At 42.6% G+C, this 26,717-nt stretch overlaps 2 protein-coding genes across 6 annotated transcripts in view; both read right to left on the reverse strand.

Moving 5' to 3' along the window:
• The window catches only part of TBX15 (T-box transcription factor 15), a 113,328-nt gene extending 112,700 nt beyond the window's left edge, over positions 1-628 (reverse strand). Inside the window, exon 1 of the mRNA XM_040572594.1 lies at positions 365-628. The gene's annotated coding sequence lies outside the window, so the exon portion shown is untranslated. The remainder of the gene's footprint in view (positions 1-364) is intronic.
• A 5,287-nt stretch (positions 629-5,915) lies between these two features.
• The window catches only part of WARS2 (tryptophanyl tRNA synthetase 2, mitochondrial), a 52,761-nt gene continuing 31,959 nt past the window's right edge, over positions 5,916-26,717 (reverse strand). For 3 of the 5 annotated variants that reach the window (XM_040572621.1, XM_040572646.1, XM_040572635.1), the window contains 4 exons: positions 24,016-24,096; positions 22,203-22,288; positions 19,635-19,753; positions 16,662-17,666 (listed from right to left, as the gene is read on the reverse strand). In XM_040572621.1, coding sequence (XP_040428555.1) covers positions 17,218-17,666; positions 19,635-19,753; positions 22,203-22,288; positions 24,016-24,096 — 735 coding nt within the window. In that variant the 3' untranslated portion in view covers positions 16,662-17,217. Of the gene's footprint in view, positions 7,336-16,661; positions 17,667-19,634; positions 19,754-22,202; positions 22,289-24,015; positions 24,097-26,717 lie in introns of those variants that run through there. The other 2 variants (XR_005824015.1, XR_005824017.1) reach the window with 1 other exon arrangement.

The raw sequence follows: 26,717 nt of genomic DNA on the forward strand, positions 1-26,717 counted from the left end.
CTCACTGATTTAATCTAGGCTGCCTCTCCCAAGAAGTTCAACCCCAAAGGTAGACAGACAGACAGGCGGATAGACCGGCAGGCAGGGGTCAGACAGACTTTGCAAGTGAGAAAAGGAGCTTGAGCTCAGCATGGAAAGGGCTGGCACAATTCAGAGAGCAGAGCTTACTCGGATTTATTTATTTGGATGGAAACATATATCGCGTTTGCAACCACTGTCTCGCACAGAGTAAAACCGCACCAACACTTTCCTGTCGAGTTCAGAGCAAGAAGGAGGACGCGGAGTAAACTGATGCTGAGAAGCTGGCGGCTCAGACACAGCGCAAAGAGGGGTGACAGCCGGGGGCCACATTACTCATACTCACCCCTCTGCCTGGCCAGCGGCTCGTGGGGAGACCGGGGACAGTGCTGCCGGGATGCCTTCAAGCAGCAACCGCGCACGGACAGAGCAGCCCACGGCACACACGCACACGGAGGACGCTCCCACGCACACACACACGCAGCGACACGCGGGGCCGAGAGGCGGGCGAGCCCCCGCTGCGGGCTCCGGGCTCCTGCGAGAGCAGCGCCGGGGGAACCGAGAGGGGTCCCGGCGGCACCGCCTCGGGCCGGCTGCCCCCCGACCCCGCTCCCCGAGCGGGGAGCCGCCGTCTAGCCCGCGGGCGCTGGCACCTGAGGGCGGCGGCGGGGGGGGCTGCCTGGCACCTTGCCCCCCGCCCCGCGGCGCTGCCTGCCCCCTGCCTGCCCCCTGCCCGCCCCCTGTTAAGCAGCCCCCGCCTGCTGCGCGCCCCGGAGCTCCCCCCCGGCACCGCACTCACCCTCTGTTACCAGCAGCTTTACGCGTCCCTTCCCTCTCTCTTTATTTTCCTTTCATTGCTATTCATTTATTTTTACTGCTTTTTTTGTTTGTTTGTTTGTTTGTTTGTGTCACACGGGATCTTAACTCTAATTCTCGATCTGTTTGCTATGGCAATCGATCGCTCAGTGTTTCGCCCGTTTTCCGCGAGATCAACCGCGGTTTTCCGAGGCATTTTTAACTCCTTCTTAAGGATGGAAGCGCTTCCTCAGAGCCCTCTTAACAGCACTTTTGCCCGACACTTCGTTTAATCTCTCTGCCCAGACAGATTTCCCAAACCACCCTACACCACTGCAAGCCTTAGAATGTGGAAGGAGTCAAATTCTTATAAATACGCCTTTCCCAACTCAGAGCTGCCCAGCACGCAAGAATTAGAGGGAAAAAAACTAAACCATATGTGTACAACGCCACATTCCGTATTGCACTATAAGATAAAGAGCTTTGCAGCATTTATTCACTGGAAGTCATTACAAAGAAAGCCCGGAAAGATTATATCCGTGTTTGGGAGGCACACGGCTGCTCGGAAAAGTTCTTTTGGGCACGGCAACGCTTGGGAAAAGCCGCTTTGGGCGTCGCAGTGGCCTGAAATCAGGCAGAAATGCGGCTCGGCGGGGCCGACCCCCGGAGCGCCGGGAGGAGCGGCGGCGGAGACCGGGGCGAGCCGGGGTGAGCAGCCGGGGGCGGGCGGCGCCCGGCCGGGGCGAGCCGCGGGGCGATGCGCAGCGCCCACGGCACCGCCGCCGCCTCCGGCTCCCGCGGCCGCCGCTGGAAGCCGTGGGGCTTCCCCGGGCTCTGCCGAGGGAAAAGCCGCAGGGGGCCGCGGAGCCGGCTGCGGCTGCTAGAGCTGTACCGCGCACGGAAAGGTGTCAGGCGCTCAGGGCTTCATTGCTCGGAACAGATCACCTGCCTAACCATTTTCTGTTTCCTCTTTCTCCCCTAAACTGGTTTTGCTCGTCGGGAAGTTGCTGCGATTTTCCCCGCTGAGATGCTTGAAAAGCAAGAGCGCTTGCAAGAGCACAGCGTGCAGCCACTGCCCACCCGCCAACCTGTGGTCCCAGGGGGCCTGCAGGGCCCGGGGGCTCCGGACAGCCCCTCTCTGCCCGGCTGCTGCCCCTCTCCACGCCGCGCCGGGGCTCGCAGACCTGCGGCGCCGGGCCCCGCCAGGTTTAGCATCGCTAAAAACATCGCCCCAAGGCTGGGATACGCGGCCGGGAGCAGAAGTGGCTTTCCAAAACCCGCGTCTTTGCTTTTGTTTCGAAGGCACAGCTCTTTTTTTTTTTTTTTTTTTTTTTTTTTTTTTTAGCGCAGTTTTTAGCTAGTCGGCGGGGAAGGAGAAAAGCCAGGAGGAAAAGGTCGCAGATGAGAGCAGAGCCCGTCCCGCAACAAAGAAGACGTGCTTCTTTATCTGCCGATACCCGCGTGGTGCTGTGGCGGAAACGAGCAGGATCAGGTGTATTTTGCCCTGCTGATCCTATTTAATGCTCTCTCTTGAACGTGAAATAATGGAAGGTCTCCCAAGCAGCGCAGCACGATTCTCCTTCTCTCCCCGCGTTAGGGAGGTGTCGGCTCGGGCCAGCCTTCGGCTCGGCTCGTATTTTGGTGCTTAGGGTAGCAAATGACCTTCGACGAGCAGACGTGACCGCGCCTGCACAGTCCCCTCCCGCACGCTCTCAAACCGCTCGGCCACCGAAATCCTCCCCGGCCTCCGGCTCGCTTTAGGGAAAGTGCTGAGGAATAATTCCCGGGAGCGAGTCAGAGAGATGGGGCCTGAGCCACGAGTCGAACCTCGTAGCCCCTGGGGGGTTTCCCCACCCCGACGGCGGGGCAGAGCCTACCCCGATTTCTGCTCTGAGAGCTGCGGGAGGGGGAGGAAGGCTCCCTTCAGGCTGCCGACACCTCGGGGCGGCCTCCGGCGCATCGTCCTAGGAGGGGCAGGGAGGGAGAGGACAAGGCGATGCGCGACTCGAGTGCCAGGGCTCCTCCGGGTGGCTTTGGGCGTTTGGGAGGGCTGGGAAACGCTCGGGGCTGGACGAACACCCCGGGGCCACGGAGGAGCCCGGGGGGGGGGGGGCGGGACACGCAGCCCAGCCTCAGTGCGCAGCGGGGGGCTTGCGTGAGCCTGGCAGAGCTTCCGTGTCTCTCGGAGCCCCACGTCGCCTCGCTTGCAAAGCCACAGGAGGGCGAGGAGGGGAGGGGAGGCCCCGATTTCCCCCCCCGCCGCCCCCGAGCCCCCTCCGCGCCCGCGGCTGCCCCCTGGCGACCTGCGCCGCGCTGCGCCCCCCGGCCTCTGGGCGCGGAGCCCCCCGCGCAGGGGCAGCTCCCTCCCGCCCGCCCCACCACGGCGGAGCTCCCGTGGCACGTCCCCAGCCCAACCTGTTTTCTCCATTGGTGGCTACTTTCGGGACGGGGTGGGTGGGGTAGGGGTGGGGAAGAGAGTTGCAGCAGCAGCAGCAGGCAGAGGCTTACCGCCCTAGAGACATCCACCAGCACAGAGAGGGCCAAAACTGCTCCTAAAAAAAAAAAAAATACCAAGCCTAAACTGTTTACTATTCAGGAAATTTAGTAATTATTTTTCCCCTCCCTGTAGTGGCATTACCCTTCTTTTGATATTAGATCCTTGCTAGAGGCCCTCAATTTCAGACTGCAGGGAAGAGACAAAGAGCAAGGAGCTGCAGCAGAGATTGTAGTGCAAGCTGCTTTCGGGATATTTTCAGGCATTTTTGAACCAGAACAAAAAGTATCAAGTTAGAGTGGAATAGCCTACAGGTTTCTGTGAAGCAGACAACTTTGATGCTTTCATTGGATCCGTTATTTATTACTCCGGATTGAACTGGCTGCCCTCTGGCACATTTCACTATGTTTATTCATGCCACAAGCACCACTAATAGTATTTCTTCCTGAGATGCACTATAACTCAAAGCCAAGTGAGGGCATCTTCAACTGGAAGGCTCAAAACGCTTAGCAAATATTAGCTTAGCCTTCCTATACCTCTGCAATGCAATCTCATATGCCTCATTTTATAGCAAAGAAAACTGAGACAAAACAAGTTAAGCAATTTGTTCAAGGACGTCAAAGAAATAAAAGGCAAAACACATTTTAAGATTTTCTTTTCTTAAGAAGAGAGCAAAAATCTTCCCATAGAAATAACACTAAAAGAGCAGAATAACAGAAGGCAGACAACAAAGACACAAAGTAGATTAAGAACTACAGACCACAATGGCCTTGCTGATATACATTTTGTTGTTTTATATGAAATTGTGGAAGAAAAAATTCTACAAAGTTGATAGGAAATCTCTACTCTAATTTTCAGCTGATGATACTCAGTTGAGGATACATTAAGCATTTTATTAAATTGAAGAGAGCTAAGACAACTCCCCCAAACCTTCCAGCATCCATTAAATCTTCTCAGGCCACCCAGAGATCTCCCTTGACAACCCACTCATCATCCACTGAAACATCCTCATAAACCACAAAGATGACATTCACACTTCAGCTAATCCATCTCTTCAAAGGCAAGCAGAGAGGAGAGTGAAGCCCTTTGAATCAGGGCTTTGCTGGCTTAAAGAAGGAAAAAAGTGGAGTTTCCACTCCAAGGCAGTCTGCCAGCATGTGATGTGGGTAAGCAAAATGGATTAAAATAGCAGTGATGCTCACCACCTCAATTCTGCTGTTATTTTGTACACGTATACGATAAATCTGAAGTCTATTTTAACAACACTGTGTCTCCATAGGAAGTAAGACCCTTAGAAATAAGAACCCTGTAAAAGCACATTTCATCTTCAGTGGAGCCAGAATAACCTGCTCTCACATATAGGTCAGCAACACACCTGAATCCAAGATCTTCAGAATCCCAGCACATCCCTGAACCATTTCTGCAATGGTTATTAAACCCCAAAATGGCACTTTCCCAATGGGTCACAGCAATCCTACGCAACATGCAGCCTTCACACAGTCCATGTGGTATATTCATCTATTTCACAGTTTACTTCTAGGGGGCTCAGGTTGCTGGGCATAAGCTAGGAGTGTTGCAGCTTGGATCAGTTTTCTCAATGGTAGCAGTAATAATCCTCTGCCAACCAACATTTTCCCAAAGTCCATCAAGGCCCTTCTGCCTCGTGGGTCAATGGGCATGCCTCGAGAATGCATGTGCTCTGAGAAAGAAATGGGTTATTCATTCAGGTCCAGTGCACTCAGCCTGAAACTAGACAGTACGTCTAGTGCTTCTTGAGAGGTGTTCTTGACATGATGGGGAGGCATTTTCTTTGCATCAGAACTACAGTCTAACTGTGGTCCTTTGAGTTGCCTTGTCCACATGGACTCCACATATGTCCCAGGAATGAATGACTGGATTCTTTTAAAAGAGGTGCAGCCATTAAAGTTCAACATTCACTCTGCACAACTTTCTTTCTCTTGCAAGAAAAAAAATTGTAACCTATTTTTAAGAGCAAGAATCTCAAGAGCAACTTTCTGATCAGGACAGAAGGCAGGACAGCCTGCACATGCGTGTAACAAGTCTTTAAAAACCACAGCCACTGTAAAGTAAATCACAATTTTTCCTTCTATTCTCTCTTTTTCTCTTCCTCTTTCTTCCTTCTCTCTTTTTTATTTTTCTTTCTCCCTTTCTCTCTTTTTCTCCCTCCCTCCCTCCCTCCCTCCCTTCCCTTCCCTTCCCTTCCCTCTTTCTTTCTCATCTACACAACTTCAAGTTTTAAGTGTTGGCAAGCAGTTCCATCAGTATCAGAAAATAGGTGAGGGTAGCTTAAAAAGAATGGATGCCACACCACCACTCACAGGTTACTCGTGGCCCACAAGCCTAAGCAGAAACAGAATATTGCTATTTTTTCCGATTCTTGCTGTAGGAACATTTGCCAGACAGACAGTGAAGGAATAAATGTGGGCAAAGAAAGCCCCAGCCCACTCAGGAAGATCTTTCTTGGCTTGAGTGCTCAGTTCAAGAGCCACTTATTGAGATCTTTGTTATTCATTCAGCAAACACCATGAAAAGTGTCTTGAAATACATCTGAACAACTGTTTCCAGTCACAATAAAAAGTCAGTTCCATAACATTCAAGGTCTTTCTTTATTCAGAGAGCGGTATGATCTAGGGAAGGAAACATGAAAGTAAACAGGGTGAATGAAGGCAGAGACCACCTACACCAGAAACACTGGATAACATCAGAGAGTAACAATGTTGATAAATCTCATCTGTACTTAGCTTAACAATATGTTTTTGTAGATGCTGGGGTATCATGAAAGAAGTTTTCACCAAAGACAGCAAAAAGAACACATGTTCAATGCGTCTAACAGAAGTTTCATTGACTTTCTCAGTACCTGACCATTGCTTCATGTGGATGGATGACAATAAAACCAGACTATGACTGAAGACATACTTAGGAGAACACATGGGACAACTGATGTTGTCCACGCAGGATCTCGTGCTTCTGCTTTGTACAACCTGAAGTTCCCACCTAAACTGTGAGCATCTTGTTTCAGAATGATTTACGGCAGTAAGAGAGATGTGATTCCACCTTACTCTGTTGTAAGCTGCTGCTTCCCAACTGTGGGAGTTAATCCATTAACCCTTCAGATTAGACGCACACAGTCTTTATTTACACTGATTGTATAAAGGAAGCAGATGGCTTACTTCATCACAGACTTGTGACTTGTCATGTCAGCCATATGAATGAGACTATGACCATGCTCCCATACCCAGGCTTTTACAAGCATGCTGTTACTACCAAACTTTTAATAACTTGTAAGGACTTCAGTGTTGGAACTCTTGTCCTGACATTTCATCTTGCAGATAGGCCAAATATAGCACATCTGGAACTGATCGAACCTTCTGGTGTGGCATAGATTTGCCGTTCCTGCCTCACAGCCATGTTGGAGTGCTGAGAGCATGACAGCACAACAGACATTAAGCTCAGTGCTTTGTTTCATGTCCACGGGCAGTATGAGACCACTCATGTAGTGTATAATCTCATCTTCAAGTCATGGTGTTCTGTGACAGCAATTTACCACAGCAGCAAAATCTCTACCCAGATTTTTAACTGTCCATTGCAACTGGGCACTTATGCTCATCCCTCAGTGTAGGTTGGCATTCCATTTTATATGAAATAATTGTTGAAAACAAAGCTGCCTAAAAGCAAAATAATCATCAAATTGTGGTCTCTGCATAACAATATGGAAGTGTTGCACGTAGAATGATTTTTCATTGGCACAAAGCAAAATAAATTCTGTCAAATCTTTCATAATATGAGCATTAGCACATGCAAAAATCAATAATAAAACAAAACAAAAACAATCATCATCAACAACAAAAGCATATAGAAAAGATGGTGAGAATCAGCACAGAATCTTTTGTGACAAGAAGGAATTTTCTGTTACTTTGAATGCCATTCAGTCACCAAAGGACTATGAGATAGAGAGCTTGGTTGGAAATTCAAAGTTAAACAGAAGTCTTGTCTCACAACCTATTGAGCTGAAAAATAAAATAGAAAAGCTTTAATTAGATGGATGAATGTCACAGAAGATCACAGCTTTTCCATAGCATTTTCATTGAAATTGGCTGACACAAACAGTAAAGTCCCACAATGGAAGGTACTTCTGAAATAATGAGAGGAGATGCCTGGGTCCTTCCAACACTTTTGACTACACAAGAAAGTGCCATTCTTCTTATAGCTATTATTGCCAAATTTACCCAGGCAGAAGAAACAGACCAATAATTTAAATGAAATCAGATAGTCCAATATAGGAGATGGAGGGTTTCCTAGCATGAAAACATCTCTTCTGAGCAGAAAACCTTTTCCACTAGACTCCCTATGCTATCTCTTTCTCTCTGTGAAGCAACTGTTTGTAAACAGGTAGCCATCAGCCAGTAACGCAAACAGAGATATCAATAGAGTGAAAGATACGTCTGTTGTTCTTAAAATAAATCTAGACAAGCTGGACCACTGAAAGAGCATGCTCATTAGACATAAGACTCAAACCCACATGGGTCCATATTGTTGCTATTAGCAGAACCACATCCAGACCCTTTCTGAATTTTATCGTCATCTTAGAGACATATTTCCCAGTAAATTTCATGGTCTAAATTGGGAGCACAGAACTGTGACTCACATACAACATCTTCTTGTCAGTGGTAAGAGGATTTCCTTGGAACCATTGTTGGCAAAGACAAATGTCTCAACCGTATAAACATTTTAGTTAGATCTTAATAAATAGTTATTTGTTGGGGAGTTGGTGTTAATCTCTAAATGTAAGTGGACCTCTTCAGTTATTTGGAGATGCTGGGTCCATCTCTGTTCTGATACTGTGGTCCTAACCACCATCGTATGTACTTCCCATACAGTAAGCATACAGGAATGAGAGAGGAAGAGATTTAAGTACTAAGACTACAAATTACTGCATGTATTCAAGGAAGAAGATCACTGAAGAAAGGGAAGCTGAACAAAGAGCAACACAGAAAGCGAGGGTAGTAAGGATACATCTCCATCTTTCAACTCTTCTTTCTTCAATCAGGAAAGATACAATTTGATCTTCTACCCACCCAGTCTGGGATAACACCTGAGGTTGACTTCCACAGCAGCACAAGCAGCATCTACACTAGCACCATGACTGGGCGCAGGAGTGTCCTTTTGTAGAAGCTCCCCATTGTCCCCACTTACTGCAATTCAGCAGGCATCAGAGAAGTTTTATGGTTCATGAATTGGATGAAACCAAACAAGAAAATGCATTTCATGAGTGTACCTACTGTACTCCAGTTGTAAATAAACCCACGGGACCAGGCTAGAGTTAGTGTGAAACAAGTCCCTCTGAGATACATCACATCAGGCCCTCCACAAAAACTGTTTTGCTCTGAAGAGCTGTTCTGACTCATCTGCACTACTTTGTTAAAGTAAGTACTGCCACAGAACACCATTTAAAATGGGTGCTTACAAAAACATTCTGAAGAGGAAGCAGGGAGTTCAAAGAAGAGCGAAGAGATCACAGTAGCTTGGTATCAAACAACTTTTACTGATAGTAGCAAGCACATGTTGCTTCAAGCTCAGCTTCTTCCTGCCAAGCTCCTTCGGATGCCAAGTAAATGGTTCAAAGAACGCAAAGAGGCAGTCAGGCTAGGTCCAGCCAGACCCTTAACCTGAATGCCAAGATGGTTAACTTCCCAGAAAAGACATGCTTTCAGAAAACTGTAATAGGCAGCACACACCTGCAAACACCTACATTAGAGTCCCCTGAGAGGAGACAACTATAAAGATCATGGTTGTTAGCAGTATTGGGATTACTCTACTGGGTAGATGCAGCTTTTATTTTGGGAATTCCTGGACAAGAGCTACTAAAATAAAAGCTACTGAAATAAGTCAACAATTGGTAGGTGAACATATTCATTTTACAGAAGTCTGAATTTCCTGAAGAAGAAAAGAAAGGCTTATTTCCTTACTCCAAGGAAATAGGCCAGGCAAGTAAGATTTGTTTAATTGATAGGGGAAAGAGAAAGAAAAAAAAATATATATATATATTGTTAAGCTAAAGAGAAAACCCTGAATTTGATTGAAACATTGCTAAATATGTTAGGTACAAAGCCTGTGCACCAACCAAAGGGCTCTTCTGAAGCTTTTCTTCCTGCTCTGCCCTATGTGATTTTCATAAAAAAAAAAAAAAAAAAAAAAAAAAACCACGACTGAGGCACTGAAACATTGTAATTATCCACAAAGTCTATAATATACTTCTGCTTATAAATAATTATATATCTATGTAATTGTGTACATACAACACAAAAAATAGCTTACCACCCAATATGTTCTTTCTAGCCTGCAAGACAAAGATTACTGATCATAGCTGAAAAGATTACCTGGATCTGGGCTCTGTTTCCAGCTGTTATATTAGATATTGTCCAGCAGGCTTCCCTTTTGATAGATTCTTTAGGGTTGCTTAGCAAATGCAGTAAGCTCTGCAGGGCAGAACAGTTGAGAATTATCTGGGTCTGGGTATCAGTTGTCTCTCAGATGCAATTTAGAATTATTTAATTTCATAATGATCCACAGACTGGGCGGGTGGGATCGTGGGGGGTGCCATGCTAGAGAATGACAAAAGTAGACTAAACTCAATAAAAACTTGCTTTAAATAATTTGCTTCATGCCTTTGACAGTCATGATACAGAAATCCTCCACTAAGAAATGAGGAAGCTACAAACTTTGACAATCAAATAACTTTGGATGTTCCTTGATTTCACCACCAGATATGGAACAACTACATTGTAAATACTTTCTTTAGTCATAATTATATATTCTTATAATTACTAAAACTGGCAGTTGTGCTTAGCCAAATCTAACATTGCTTTTTATTAAACTGAACAGTAGTAGAGGATATGCAACATGTTGCCCCTCTCCTCCAAAAAAAAAAAAAAGTATTGAAGACATATGAATACTCCTATTTCCTCCTTACTGCAAAGGAGATGTGTTGAATGCCAGCACCAGGTGTTAGGTGAATTGAGTATCATATGTGTATAAAGACCTTAAAACTGTGATTTGTCTTTGCTACTGGAAAATGAGAGGTAAAAATTAGATATATTAATGTTAAAGATTTTCAGTATCTCCATGAATACTATGCTTGTTTCTCCTGAAGAACCAATTGTGGGACCTTTGCTCTAATCCAATCCAAGTGTCACAGCAAAAAATTTTATGACAATGCTGGCATGCAGTAGTAAGTGAACAAGGCTGTGTTGAGGAGAACTACAACTGGAAGGGGTATTTGCTTTTCATAATATTATCTGCTCTAACTTACAATGCCAGAGCTTGAGATTCTGTGTGAAAGAAAGATCATTAAAAAGTGGAAATCTACTTCAGCTGAACTGTCCTGTTCTTTAGTCTATCAAGTCCCACTCACTAAATATAGCTAAACTCGTGACAGCTTGGCTAATTAGCTGTACACTGTGTACAGACAACATTTTAACAACTTCTATTCATTTGCCTTTCACATTCCCTTGTATATATTTTGTTTGGACAACACAAAAAGTAACAAAGCCAGCTCTCTGTTATTTATTTTGATTTACTTTACCATCTTCACCCTTTTTTTTTTCTTTACTTTCTCTGCTAAGATTGTGCCACAGAAAAGGGATAAAAAGATTGCAGAAGTAAAGTATGTCAAGTTCTTTGGTAACTCAGGTTAGAGTTATGATACAAGCAGAAGAGTTAAACGAACCCAGTAAGCCTTCATCTTGACATTGATGAATAAAAATAATTGTGAGTTGTATGTTAATTTTTTGTCTTATTTCCCATGCAGACTGATATATATGTGAATCTGTTGTGAAACACTGGCCAAAGTCTTACAAAACTGCCTGAATATGCACAGCAATAACTATGCATAACTGTTCCTGATGTACTACAGCTACTTCAAAACCAGAGACTATTTATGAATACACTTATTCTTTTCAGAGGACTTGTCTACATTACATTTAGTTTCCCCTCATTCTTCCCATCTACTCTACTCCTCTAGTCTTGACTAACTTTAGAAACCAGCATCAAGTTCTTGCCTCGTGGCTCTCTTTCTTCAGATCCTTAACAAACAAATACAGGTCTCAGTGCAGATTCCCAAACACTCAGACCACAACTTTATGTTCTGCAAAATTAACTAATTCTTTCTGAATCACCTCACTATGATAATTAAGTAAATTAAAACTGAGCATCATATTTATTTAAAAAGTCTGTATTATATAGAAATCCCCCATTTTTCCAACTCAGTCATATAAGCCTACAGTCCCCCATGACAAATGCTACAGGCATATAATGGTTATGAGCTCACAGAGTACAGAGCTCAATTTACATTACAGTATAGCAATTTCATACACAGCACCGTTAAATATGCTGGCATAGGATAAGTAAGGCTTTTATTACATTTTAGCATGTACTAGAATCACAGAATATCCTGATTTGGAAGAGACCCACCAAGACCATTGAGTTCAACTTCTGGCTCCACACAGGACTACCTAAAAATCAAACCATATTTTCAAGTGTTGTCCAAACACTTCTTGAACTCTAGCAGGCTTGGTGATATGACCACTTCCCTGGGGAGCCTGTTCCAGTGCCGTTTCAGTGAAGAACCTTTTCCTAACATTCAGCCTGAACCTCCCCTGATGCAACTCCATGCCATTCCCTCAGATCTTGTTGCTGGTCACCAGAGAGGAGATCAGTGCCTTCCCCCCCACCCCCTTTTGTGAGGAAGCTGTAGGCTGCCATGAGTTCTCCTCTTCTTTAGGATAAAAAAAAAAACAAGTGACCTTAGCCACTCCTCTTATGTCTTGACCTCTAGACCCTTCATCATCTTTGTAGCTCTCCTTTGGACACTCTCTAATAGTTTTATGTCTTTCTTACATTGGGACACCCAAAACCACACACAGTACTTGAGATGAGGCCACACCAGCACATAGTAGGGCTTCCCTTCCTTCAACTGACTAGCAACGCTCTGCTTGATGCACCTCAAGGTATGGTTGGCCCTTTGGGCTGCCAGGGCACACTGTTGACTCACATTCAACTTACTGTTGACCAGAACCCTCAAAGCCCTTTCTGTGGGGCTGCTCTTCATCCTCTCATCTCATAGTCTGTATGTATATCGGGATTGCTCTATTCCAGGTGCAGAATCCAGCACTTGCTTTTTTTAAACTTCATACTGTTGGGAGTGATTGCCCAGCCTTTTAATTTGTCAAGATCTCTCTGCAAGGCCTCTCTACCCTCAAGGGAGTCAACAGCTCCTCCCAACTTAGTGCCATCTGCAAACTTGCTTAGTATACCTTCAAGTCTTGCATCCAAGACATTTATGAAATTTTTAAAGAGAACTGGACCTAAAATGGAGCCTTGGGGAACCCCACTAATGACTGGCCACCAGCCTGATGTAACCCCATTTACTATAACCCTTTGAGCCTGACCTGTCAGCCAATTGTTTACTCATCACATTATTTTTTTGTCCAGCTGTATGCTGGATGCTTTGTGTAGAAAGATACTGTGAGAAACAGTATGGAAAGCTTCGCTGAAATCAAAAAAGATCACATCTACTGGATGCCCTCAGTCAACCAGATGGATAACCTTGTTATAAAAGAATATTAAGTTAGTTAAACAGGACTTTCCCCTCATTAACCTGTGTTAGCCATTACCAGTAACTGTGTTGCCTTTCAAGTGTTTATCAGTAACTCCCAGAATGTTCTTATCTGTAATTTTACCAGGCATTGAAGTGTGACTGACCAGCCTGCAATTTCTGGTATCTTCCTTCTTGAAAATTAGGACATTAGTCAGCTTCCAGTCAGCTGGGACCTCTTCAGATTCCCAAGACTAGTGAAAACCAATTGAGAGGTCTCACAATGACATCAGCCAGCTCTTTTAGTACCATGGAATGAATCCCATTGGTCCCCGTAGACTTGTATGCATTTAGCTGGAGCAGCAAATTCTGAACAAGTTCAGAGTCTGCTGTGAGTTAGTATTCCTGCAGTCAACAGTCCTCCAACTCAGGGCTCCAGGAGTCCCAGGGCCCATCATTGCTGTCAAAGATGGGCAAAGAAGACATTAAACATCTCTGCTTTGTCTATGTCCCTGTTTGTAAGGTGACCAGCCTTACCAAGTAATGGACCCATGTCATCTCTGGTTCTCCTTTTGCTAATATACTTAAACAACCTTTTTTTGTTGTTGTTGTCCCCTGTAATACTGGCCAGGTTCAACTTTAATTGAGATTTGGCTGCACAAATTTTCTCCCTACAATGGCAAACAGCATTTCTATAGTCCTCCCATGTCACCTGGCCTTGCTGCCAATGTCCACAATATTTTCTTTTCTGCCTAAGCTCTAGAAAAAGATCCCTGCTCAGCTAAGCTGGCCTTGTGTCCTACTTGCTTGACTTCTGACATTTTGGAATTGCCTGATCCTGCAGTCTTAAGAGATTACTCTTAAAAAGTGACCAGTACAGATGGACCCCAATACCTTCTAAAGCAGAATCCCATGGGACCTGACTAATAAGTTCCTTGAGCAGCCTGAAGTCTACTCTTTCCATATCCAGGGTCAAAGCTTTGCTGGAAGTTTTATCACCAAAGATTTGAAACTCAACTACTTCATTGCCACTGTGGCCAAGATGGCCACCAACCACCACTTCACCCAAGACGCTCTCTGTTCACAGGCCACCAGTCCTAGTCAGCTCCTTGGCACCTGTTCTGAGAAGTTATCATCAATGTGCCACAGGAATTTCCTGGACCTGTTTGTATCAGCTGTGTGGTATTCCCAGTTAATGTCTGGCAAGTTGAAGTTACCCATAAGGACAAGGGTAGCTGATCTAGAGTTCTCCCTTAATTCTTTATAGAATAATTAATCAGTATTGTCAACCTGGCTGAGTCGTTTATAGTAGACTCCCACAATGACATCCACTTTATTTGCTTGTCCCTTAGTCCTTACCCAGAGGCTCTCAACTGTGTCATTGCCAACTGTAAGCTCCATACAATTGAGTCCCTCTGTTACATACAGTGCAACCCCCCTATCCCTCCTGAAGAGCCTTAAGAGTACATCATAACACACCAGTCACAGAACTCTTTCCACCACGTCTCAGTTATGCTAACGATGTTATAGCTCCGGGACAGAGCCAAAGCTTCTAGCTTCTCTTGCTTATTCTTTATGCTATGTGCATTAGCGTAGAAATATTTCAAATGTGCTCTAACGTAGCCAGCATCTTGTGGAGACTAACATAGCTCACCTAGCACATCATCCCTCAAACTTTGATGTGCTGTCCCATAGTTTATCACTGGTGAGCCTCAGTTTATCCTTTACACTCTTCAAGACTAGTTTTAAGCTCTTCCAATCAGCCCTGATAACTCTTTAGCAAAAATCCTTTTCCCCCTTTGAGAAAGGTTTATCCTGCAGGTCTGGTGTTGTATAGACCATCCTGTCATCAAAAAATCCAGAATTTTGCCAGGGACACCAGCCTCATAGCCATGTATTGATAAGCTGTGTCTGCCTGTTTCTTTCAATACCATTCCCTGCAACTAGAAGGATAGAGGAAAACACTACCTGTGCTTCTGAACTTTTAACCAACTGGCTCAAGGACCTGCAGTCTCTTTTGATCATTCTTGCTGTTTCTTTTGATCTCACTGCAGCTTCATCATTGCCTACATTAAAAAAAAAAAAAGGCAAGAAAAAAATGATAATCTGAGAGCCATATCAGGCTAGGAAGTTTTCTGGTAACATATTTAACCCAGGCCCCAAGGAGACAGTAGACTTCCATATGAGTTGGGTGTAGTTGGCGTATTGTGACTCTGTTCTTCTAAGAAGTGAGTCACTAATGACAATAACCTGTCTCGTATTTGTTAATGTAGGTGGTTGTGATGCAGGGGGTAGGTTGACCTGCCCTTGGCGATTCCTCCAACATAGACGGACCATCATAGACATCATTGTCTGAGCATCCTTCAAGTTCCAGGGCCTCACACCTATTGCATAAGGGAACCCGAGAAAGTGAGGTAGGCAGGGAAGGAGTTTGCCTGTTGCCCTAAGCAGAAACCTGTTTCCTTATCTCTTAAGTTACCACCGTCTACCTACCTGGTGGCGAGAAGGTTGTGGATCCTTTGTATCTTATGTTATGACTGGCTGATGCATCTATCCCAGGATGGTAGAGTACAATTCCACCAATTTCCTTCTCAGACTCCCTGATGCTCCTCTACCTCCCCACCTCCTCAGAGAGCTCTGCCATTAGGCTGAGCAGTTTCTCTGCCTGGCCATACCTCCACCAGTTGCACTCACTGCTGCCCTCAGACACTGACAGAAAACTTGGGCACACCCTGCAGCTTGAGACCTGGATGGCTGTGTTTCCTTGGGAGCTCTGTCTGGGTAACTGCGCCAGATCCAGTGAGTGCAGAGGCCATAGGGGATGCAGAAGACATAGTTTTCTGCTTGGAGGATACCACCGCTAAAGCTCTTTGTGAGAGGATTATGACCATCGATTCAACTAACCATTTGGACTGGTAGACTGACAATGCCCTTCCTGCATGCTCTTCCATGCAAACTGCTGTGCAAACTGCCACCCCACGCCTTGTTTGCCCCATGTTGGGGTTGCAGTGCTCCCTAGGGCTGCCTTCTGTAGATTTTGGAGGTTGCTCCTGGCCCCACCCAAGCCTCATCAGTTGCTTTCACAAGAACGATTAACCCCTTCCAGGAGGAGAATAGTGTCTCCTTTTGACAGCTTGCCTTCACCACACACTCCCCAATACACAGCATGGCCCATGGGTCCCATCCTGTGGGTCTTGTGAGGCCTAGGATCAGTAGATGCTAACATCATTCTCCCATTACTGCATTTTCTTGAGGCCCAGTAGTGCGATTTCATAAAGATCTATTTAATCTCATTTTAACAAAATATTTTACCATAGTTCTGGCTCTGACCTCAGCATATTTTTTTAAATAAGTAATTTTGTAAATTACACAGGAAGTTCTCTATTTTATCAGTCTAACATCTCTTTCACACACTTCGCCCCCGAACCTTTTCTAAAGGAATCTTAGATTTGATGCTGAACCAAAAATCCCAGAGCTCTCTGCTAAACCAAAGAGTGGGTAGAAAAGAAGCAGCTGAAGCACATGTAGTTTCCTGCTGAAGAACCTCAGAACTGAACAGCAGGATTGCACAGGCAGCAGAAATGAAATTCACATTCACTCTGTGTATTCTTTGGAGTGACTACAAAAGAGGCCATCTAGCCCAATAGTCAGAGTGAGTTTTACAGTATAAATATCTGTACCCATAATACAGACTAATTTACTTCACACAAACTAAATGTAAATAAAAAAAATTACACTGGGTTTGAAGACACAACAGGGAGAGGCAGTAAGTTCTGTCTTCACCACCAAATCCCTGAGCATTTTTATTTGGAAGTCTACGCTTTCTGGTTATTCAAGAACATGGTCTACCACAGTATCAGAGCCGAATAACCATTAACAGGATGAGCTATCCATCTGTAACAAGACCACATCCACAGCTAAGAATGTTCTTGGGAAGATTACAACTCTTTCAGCGAGATTCAAATCATTACCTATACTGTAGCTTTTTGCAGTAGTCAATATATATATGTATAAAAAAAACGCACATGGGCAACCTTGTCTTCTGCTTTTGTGGGATTTCTTCATGAACTGGGATTGCCTGCACCCTCCTCCTCTGATCATCCTGATAAGCTCACTGCTGGTCCCATTGGAAAGAACTGGCTTCACGCATATTTTTGATGCAAACATCTTAGATATTCTACTTGGATTTTGCAATGGGAAAAAAAAAGTGTCTGTTTCAAACTGAAATGATTAAGATGATACAAGTAACAAAATAGCTGTCCCAGGAGCAAATGTCCTCACAACTACTCAGCAGTTTCTACTGAAATCCCACCAGTCTTCTTATTTCTTGATAAATGGGGGTAGCCAGTTCTTTGGCTTTCTCTGCTCCAGCCTCTAAAACCTTTATCAGATGGGATTTGTCCTCCTGGAGTTTCTTGATTTCATTCCTGATTGGTGCAAATTTTTGAATAACTGCCTCTGCTACCACCATTTTGTAGTGAGCAGTGTCAAGACCAAGAGATTGGTGCAGCACTTCTTCTACGCTAAGTCCTGATACTGCAGCATGAATGGACACCAGATTGGAGACACCAGGGCGACTGACTGGGTCATAGGTCACCTCAGAGGTAAAGTCAGTCACAGCCTTGCGGAATTTCAACACTATCTCATCAGGGCTGTCCACTATGTTAACAGTAGCTAACTTCTGTGGGTCTGATTTAGACATCTTCACCGTTGGATCTCTGAGGGATTTTATTTTCTTTGTTGTACCTTAAAAAAAAAAAAAAGGAACAATTATGCACATGCACAGACAATTGTTTCTTATGACAATTGTTAAGAACACTGGTAGCTGTTTGGTAAAGCTCTGTTTGCCATGCTTAAAAAGGAGTTGTGAGCACAATCGCGTACCCTCCTATTTAGTCCTTACGGTCTCCCTGTCCTTCTAAGTCAATTTTCACCTCCCCTATCTAAATGAAAACTTAACTTCATTTTTACCCTCCTCTCTAAGTGGAAACTTCTGTGGGGACACTGTCTAATATTTTCTGTGGCTACAAGATGATCTTCCCCACAAACTCTCTCATTCTGTTACATTCCTGGCACCAAGGATGAGATACCTTGAGAGCACAGAATTGACATTACTGAAAGCTTCTGTAACGGTGGGGGAATGGGCTAAATCCCTTGGTAAATAGAAGCCCAGAACAGGTAATCTCCTTTAGGAAACTCTTATCACCAAGCATTTTGGTAATTATCCTAAATGTCAATAAAGACAGCTAGTTCTCAAGAGTTCCCTAACCATAGACTAACCAGTTCCGTTAAAGGGAAGTCACTGCTCAGACAAAGCTGTGGGTATTGTACAAACTACTAAGATACATGTGTGCACATGAAATAGAATAACAGCACTAGGGGAAGATTGCAAAGTATTTTATTTAACAGAATCAACCTGAACTGTTTCAGTCTTTCACCAAGAAACATGATTCATGGTATACACAAAAGTACCTCTAATTTAGAAAGTATTCACACCAATTGCTTTTAGACATCTAATACAACCAACTAAATTCATCATGTACTCTTCGTTGACTGATTATGCACTCAGTGTAAGGACAGGGTACAGTTCAGACTACCCCAGAAAGGGCTCTGTTCTGAATCACCTTTTGGAAGAGTCTGTCTCTTTCCTGCAAATTTGAAGGAGTCTGGGTAATTAAGCTTCCTACAGTTAGTGAGTCTGAGTAACTCCCTAACTGCTCCATTAATCTAGGTCATGTCATTGGTTTGTGTATACCTGTGCACTTACTAAGGTATGCTTCTCATGAGGAAAGTGAAAAGTTTTTTTTTTTTTTTTTTAAAGAGTTGGCGCTTTTGGCTTACTGCTAAACAGTCTCCCCCTGTGCCATAGGCTACATTCATCTCCTCATTACAGCGCTTACTATTTAGTTGTTCATTAGAAACTACAGTGCTTGCAATAATCAGTATTCTTTAAACCCCTCTCTAGGTCTAACACCATTTTTGTCACTGAGGCTTGAAAACCGAGAAAGGTTTATTACTGCCTGTCTTTTTTAAGGTGAGAGCTCCTTGCCCTTTTGGGGGCGAAGGTCTCTGCTGTGCATTCCTCTACATTACTTACAACAAAGATGCAATGCTTCTTCCTTGCCCAATTTTTCACGTTTCTTAACAAACATGCCATTTGCGCCATCTGACTCCCCCTCACCCCCTGGCCTATGACCTTGTAGCTCAAAATGGCTGAGAAGATTTTCCTTATAAGTCTCCCTTAGTCTAAGATCAAAAAACAGCAAGTCTAAGCTCTATAAAAGACCCTTACTGAAATATGCAAGTATAAATTAAACACGCTTGAGCACTTTTTGAACACTGTAGCAATAAACCTACGAGCTATTTAGCATGCTTAATGTAAAGATTACCATTCAGAAACTACAGAATTCTACTTGCTAGGGGTCTTATCTTGTTCTTTAAACATCTCCTGAACTAGCAACATGTAGGAGAGACCCTAAATGCATACATTTCTCTACCAAGGCCTTGTAAAGACTTATGTCTGTTTTGGTAGTTCATTTTCACAGCCGCTAGTCTTTTGCTATCAGTTTTTCCCTTGTCAACCCTTTTAGCATCAGAGAATTCTCTTTTCCTGGTACCTGAAACTGTTCCCACAATATTTAAATCCATCTTCAGCCTTGAAGTGCAATTTAGGGGGTAAATAAATAAATAAATAAAACACCAAGACCAGCTCACTTAAAATGGCTTTGGGCACAGGAAAGAATTCTCCGTATTTCTTGTTGAAATGTTGTGCTATATCTTGGGCTAGTTCCAGGTGCAGGACTTGATCTTCTCCAACAGGAACATGTGTCGACCTTTTAATAAAAGACAGATACAGGAAATTCAGCAAAGCTCTGTAGTTCTGCTGAAATGTTACTCAAGACTGTCACAGCTCCTGCCATGACTGAGGGCCAGACTGAGCCAAACACACAGTCCCAGCTAGATATAGGTGCTGTGTGGACAAGATTCCAAACAGACTGCATCCCAGTGTGAATCTGCTTTCTGTGCTAAACTGAAGCACAACTCCAAGGGTAAAAATAACCTTTCACAAAAACACATATAGTAAAGAAACCAGTAAGAGCAAATAATTAAACTCAGCTCAAAGAAAGGTTTTTGTCATATCTCCTGCTGTCTCTTTAGAGATCAAAGAGCATGTGTTAGAGTGTGTGAACAAAGCAAGAAAGATCTGCAAGGCATAAAGTCCAACCTTGCCTTGTCAAGTCTCAGGAAGACATAACTGTTGTTGAGAAGTTAGTACTATGAATTTACCAAGGGAAGGAAAGAAGAGAGTGGTTCTTCCTCATGGGTCATGATTTTATAAATATCACGTGGGACAGCATTTCTACTACCACAAGTGTTATCTTTCCTAGATTAGGGCTGTTACGATCAAAGGATCATTTGATCTTCTGTACTGAGCTCCATAGCTTGAATGAAATTCTGGAGGAAAATATAATCTGTGTCTGAGGACACGAGGAGGTGAAGAATCCATTACTTCCCCTGGTGATTCTTTCCCACAGTTAATCATACTCACTAAAAATATATATGATTCTTTTAGATGAGGCTGACTTGAAATTTTGCCAGTTTTTGATTACTCTTCCCTCCTCCAAGCAGATTTTTTTCTAACGCTTGCAGGGTATTCAGCTCTGAATCCTGGATATGTTCCAGTGTAAGAAAGTTCACTACGCATCTTTCAAGTTCCCAGAAAAATTCAGTTCAACACAGTACTTCTTCCTTCCGATTCTGAATTACTGGGCAGACATCCAGGAATCAATTTGTCCACCTTTATCCACCACCAAATAGTCAGCAAAGCAACCTAAAAACAGTTACAGTAGCCAATAGGAAATCACAGTGGCCTACAACTAACAGAAAGAAAATCAGTTACCATAATCAATATACTATAAGCAGGTCAAAAGAAATGTTTCCATATGCCAAAATGGTTCCATATTCACAAAGTTTGCCACTAAACAGAAAACATATTGTTTTTATAAATGTCTCTGCATGATTCTTTGCCTTTTCCTTTGCTGCTTTTTTAATATTTCTGTCCTGTTGCTATTTTTATTCCTTTCTGTCATATATTCACCTTCTGTCCATTTTCCTTTTTCTTTGATCCTTGGTTCATCTGAATTAGTACTGTTCATCCCCTTCTCCTGTTCTTAATTCTTCTTTGTGACTGCTGTTCCCTTCCTGTGTTTCCATTTCTCCCTTATTCTTGTTCCCTATATTATGCTTTTACATTAAAACATTTCTTATTAAAGATACTATGTGAAACTTCTTCAAAGAGATATTGTTTCTCTTTCACTTCCCTGTTTTGTGCTCTGTCTGGACAACCTGCTGTTAATACACATGGTAGCAAACAAAACACAGACTTCACTAAAGAATGATGAATCACTTGATCTTATTAGAGATGGAAGAGACATACATGGTTGAAATCAATCAATCAAAGCAAGGTAATTTCTGATAACATCTACATTTCACCCTACAGTACTGTTTGACAATCAAATGGGTCTCAATATATAGAAGATTATTTTAATGTTCAAATTCTAATTCTTCCTTTTGCTTCCTTCCCATTATTTTTAGTTAAATTTCAAATTAATTAGAAATATCATCTACTGGTCTTCCTACGTTACTGTCTTCCCCTACTAATGATTACTTAGGATTAAATTTCTCTAGATACATTTTTCTGGTTAACTACTTGCTAGTTATTTTGTCTTTATAGTTCTGCATATAACTTCAGTATTCCAGCAAATATTCACAACTTCACTTCAAAAAATTTCAAAGTACATACACTTGAAACATAAAAATAATTAATGCACAGCGCAATACCTCTGACATTTACTTATGGAGACAGTTTAAAACATATGAAATATAACCAGTCATGACAGTGTACAGCAAGCTTGAACAGCTAGGCTCTATAGAACCAGCACTGCATGAAATAAAGCATAACTACTTGAAAAAGAAAAGTTACGTACAAATGTGTGTGAATATGTAATATCTATAATTAAAATCAATGTGCCATAATTTTCTGAGAATTGTTCTGAGGTTATTGGCTTTTTTGTTTGTTTAAAGCCATGTCTTTTGCTTTCAACCTAGGCTAGATTTCAACTGGCCACTGTAGAGGGAAAAAGCTGTCATCCATTTCCAATCTTCTGATCTAATCACACCCAGCTCCCCACCTAGTAAGTTAGCATGTTGACCTGATGAACATTCATTCATTCTAAAGCAGATGAACAGACATTGCCCATGGGCTTACATTCTGACTCTTACTTGTACAGCAAAATATCTGCTGCTTGAAGCACAGGGTAAGTCAACAAACCAACAGTTCCACCATTACTCTGGCTGGCACGCTTCATCTGTTTGGACAAGAAAAACAAAAAGAAATCACCTTTTTAGCTAACAATATCAAAGTCCATGATTTTAATTAATTAGAGCTCCAACTAATTTGTGTGTTTCAGCCACAGTGCTCATTCATCGTGTAACTCTATAGAAAAGTGTGTCATGTAAAATCTGCTCCTTGTGAATACACACATCCCATTTTATGTTCTATATGAATTTTCCTACACTGTTCTAATATTGTAGTAGGAAGAGAATACAGCCTTATGCATGCTTTCTAACCTACTAACCAAATGATTACAAACAAAAAATGGTCAGGTTGGTTATTACACTTATTATGATAACCCTTACTTTTTAAATAGCATTTTCAGCTGTAAATTTTTGAAACACTTTATAGTGTAAATATAAAAAGGCATTAACCACCTGCATTTCAATGACCAGAGATCAAGATGCAGCAATCACAGTCACCAGGAGGGTCAGTGACAACCAGGAGGAGAACCCAGAACTACAGAGGCAGGGTCCAATGTTCTCTCCATTAGTTCACATTGCCCCACACAATCCACCCTCTGTCCTGAAGTCTTTTACCACTCCAGGATATTGATCATTGAAAACAAGATATTCCAGCCAAAGATATTCAATATGTTCTAGCAACAGCATATCTACTTTTTGTTTTTAACCATAGTTAACTACACTAAAACTCTACAACCTAAGTGATTTCATTAAGATTAAAATATCTTTAATTTTTTCCTCGCACTATCACACAGATTCTCTCTTCATCCCCACGTGCCTAGGTTCAGGAAACCTACTCTGCAAAACCTAGCACCTGTAACACCTATCTGTAGATTTGGAAAGTCAATCCAGTTAAAGTAGGACTTAAGAGTTTAGAACTTTAGAACCTCAGGTTTAAAAAGGTTGGCTTTAATCTATGCCACGCATTAACGCTGGCTGCTGTATTTAAGTTTTACTGTTTTTATTTAATTAAGAAGAAAAACAGGAAAAAAAGAAAACATCTGGAGGTATTTAGGACTGCTCTGAACTCTGCAAGCCAAACTGCTCTTAAGATTTTTTCCCCCTTTTTTGATACTTCTCTCTCCTGCTGTTTGGTTTTTCTGCCTACTAAATGCCAAATAAAATCCAAGGAAATTAAATGCAAGAATGCAGTTGATACAGTAATGCTGATACAGTACCAAGATTAAGATGAGCATGGAACTTGTAAAGGCAAACATTCAAGGTGCATTAACTTTATCATTCAGCACACTTTTAATATTTATAATTTCTATACTCCTCTCCCAACAAATGTTTCTTTTGCATCCTCTTCCATAAAATCTACAGAACAGCCACCTCCCTTTATGGAACTCCTTAATAAGCATGGCTTCCACTACAAAATATTGTACTTTTCTGCATTATTAAACAAACATTGAAACAAGTCCTTTTATTTATTTATTTATTTTAAAGAAAATCAGTTTAATAAAACTAATTAAACAACTCTTCCATCTGGTACAGCTTCTGCTAGTCTCTGCCAAAAATATTACCCTGTAGTTTCTAACAGGAACACATTCACTGATAGCAACAGACATGAAAACACACATTTTCCTCTTTCCACCATATGACTAGAGAATTGTTTAACCCAAAAGCAAGGATAACCAAGATACAGTTGGTACTTCACAGATAACAAGTATTTCAAGGACAAAAATTCTACTGAATTCCCACACATTTCCTTTCAACTTATTAAACAGTTCATAAATACCTTCCATTGGGGCAAGCGTAGTAAACGTGGCACATTAGTTATGCACCCAAGAATCCAGGCAAGTTCTGCATGCTCAGGAACCTGGAAGTAAAAAGTCAGAATGTATTTTATTCTTCTGCATTTATACGTACATTTCCTTGAAATCAAAATAGATAAACATATCAAAGATTAGAAAATCATTTATTTTTGTCATTTTTTTTTCACTGAGGTCAGCAGTGACAAACTAACTTAAAGGCTGAGGCCATGTCGGAGGCCAATCCAGGAAGCCCAGTGAGAAAACCAGGGCAGCAGGTACAGCACTGAGAACAGGTACACCATGACATAGCTCAGGTGAAGACCAGGGACCACAGTCTGAGCTTAGGTGGAGACCCTGGTGCAATGGTGCATGGGTGGAGGGCCCTGGTGAGGTTTGTCAGGGCTTTGAGTGCACCAACAGGCCTTAATTACACTGCCACTGTCTGAGTAACAGGGATAACAGCAGAAGTTGTGTGTTGAACTTAGAGCATAGCCTGAATAGCGCATTAATTTGCCCCTCAGTTCAGCAGTCCTATCAAAACTAATACTTATCTGGAGGTGGAAGAGAAGGATCAGGCCTCCCTTTTCTGCAAGAGTGGTTTTAAACGATGAGAGAGAAGGAAGACCCTGTGTAATCTCATACAACAAAGTCTTCATTTAACCTTCTGGGGAAAATGTCACATCAGTGCCATTTTAATAGTTTCAGAAACATATTAGACAGAGTGATATTCCCCTCTTCCTGCTAAGAGGAAGACTTTCTACAGACCAAGACAAGAAACACGCTGTGCAGCAACCTATGCTGGATGAATCCACATTTAGATTTTTGACATACATCCCTCAGCTTTTTCATTTTCAATATTAATTTCAGGATTAGTAAAAAAACAGGCAAGCTTTGCTGATGCATACTCTGTTCTTTAATATCTCTTTAGCCATTTTGATCTGTTGCTAGTTAGCTATAAGATAAAAAAACAAACAAACAAACAAGGTGATCTGTATTCTGCTCCTTTGCTTACAAATTTTATTCGCTCCTTTCAATATTGGCAGGTTTGGATGTTTAAAAGCATACTAACCATCTCAAAGGTGTTCAAAGTGTTATGCTCACAATATGATACAACCTCCCAGACGGAAGGCAGTAAGAAGCATTTGTTAACAAGTAAGAACTTGCATTGTTAATGGCAATTCCTTTGTTGTCACATTTTATATTAAGTCATTTCCTAGCTAACAGTCATTAGACTGTTTTGGTTGCCAATGTTGCATAAAGGTATCTGACCTCAAGGCAAAATCCCAGTGAGACATATGAAATATTTCTGGTTGATTCTCTCTCTCTCTCTCTTTTAATTTCCTCATGCTTATATGACTTGCTATTTTCTGTGCAAAAGACAAAGTGCATCAAGATGCACCAAATGTATCTTCTGCAAGACACAAAGAGTAAACTTAGCTGCATAGAAAATACTAAGCCCAGACTCCTATTTCATCTAGGAGGAATCACCATCTGGTTCAAAGTGGTTTCTCATTCCTTTCTTCTAGTCACGGATAGAGAGAAGATGGTGCTCTGTTGCACTTGTGTTGACAAGGACTCCCTTTAAAACTATGCAGTCATTGATCTGACTCTGTCAGACGTTGCTTCCACAGCCAAGACTGCATGTGTGTTTCATTGCATCAGTGGCTTTGACATTACATCAGTTACCAAAACACCAAGTGATCTAAACAGCATTTGTTGAGTTGATTCCACAGTTCTGGGTTCCTGCAAGCTATACTCGCTTCTAAACTTCAAAAGCAACCCTGTCCTTTCCTAAGCAAGGCTAGAAGAGTTCTGAATACTGTTAAGAAAAAGACTGAAGAAAAGGGGAGAAAATATAAAAGAATGCACAGACGGGTAGAGATTTCAGCTGGAAAAAAAAAATCGGTACTGGAGCCTAATGCGTTAACATTCATCACCCAAATTGCAGTAACTGACTGTATGTTGGTCTGTGAATCAAGAGGTACTAGGCCTAAACCACAAATCATTTGTCAGACTAAATCACAGTTTAAGCTACTGTGTTTTACTTGGCAAGAGGGGCAGGTAATTGGTGCATTGGTCGGTCACTGTGCACCAGTTGAAATGTGATTACTCAAGCTACAGTACTCTACCACTTTGATTTGTACAACTGCGAAGCTGTATACAAATACAAAGAAACTTGAAGATGTGACACGTATATGATGGCAGTAAAAAAAAGGCCCAGTCACCTCTTCCTTTCTGGTGCTGATAAATAGCAATAGATCGTCTCTTGGACAAACTCTGTTAGCCTCCTGCCTCCCCTCTCTCGCCACCACCATTCTGTTTAAAAACCTGAGTGAAGGTCTGCTAAGCAATGAAAACATAAGAACATAAGAAAAACATAAGAACATATGAAACATCATACTGGATCACAGCATAGGTACCTGTTTACCAAGCACTTGTTTCCAAGAGAGGCAAAAAGAGATGCAATTTAGAGAGCACACGAGCCCATTTCTTCCTGCAGTACCTTTCTCCTCATACTTCACCAGCATTCACAACAGCTGTACTAGGGAAAATCAGAAGCTATTACCTCTGGCCCAGTCTCATTAGTATCCATGTTCCCCATGAATGTGTCTAATCCCTTCTTGAACCTGCTGATACTACTCACTCCACAACCTCACACAGCAACAAGTTCCAGAGGTTCAAACTT

The sequence above is a fragment of the Cygnus olor genome, chromosome 1 (genome assembly GCF_009769625.2).
Source record: "Cygnus olor isolate bCygOlo1 chromosome 1, bCygOlo1.pri.v2, whole genome shotgun sequence".
NCBI lineage: Eukaryota > Metazoa > Chordata > Aves > Anseriformes > Anatidae > Cygnus > Cygnus olor.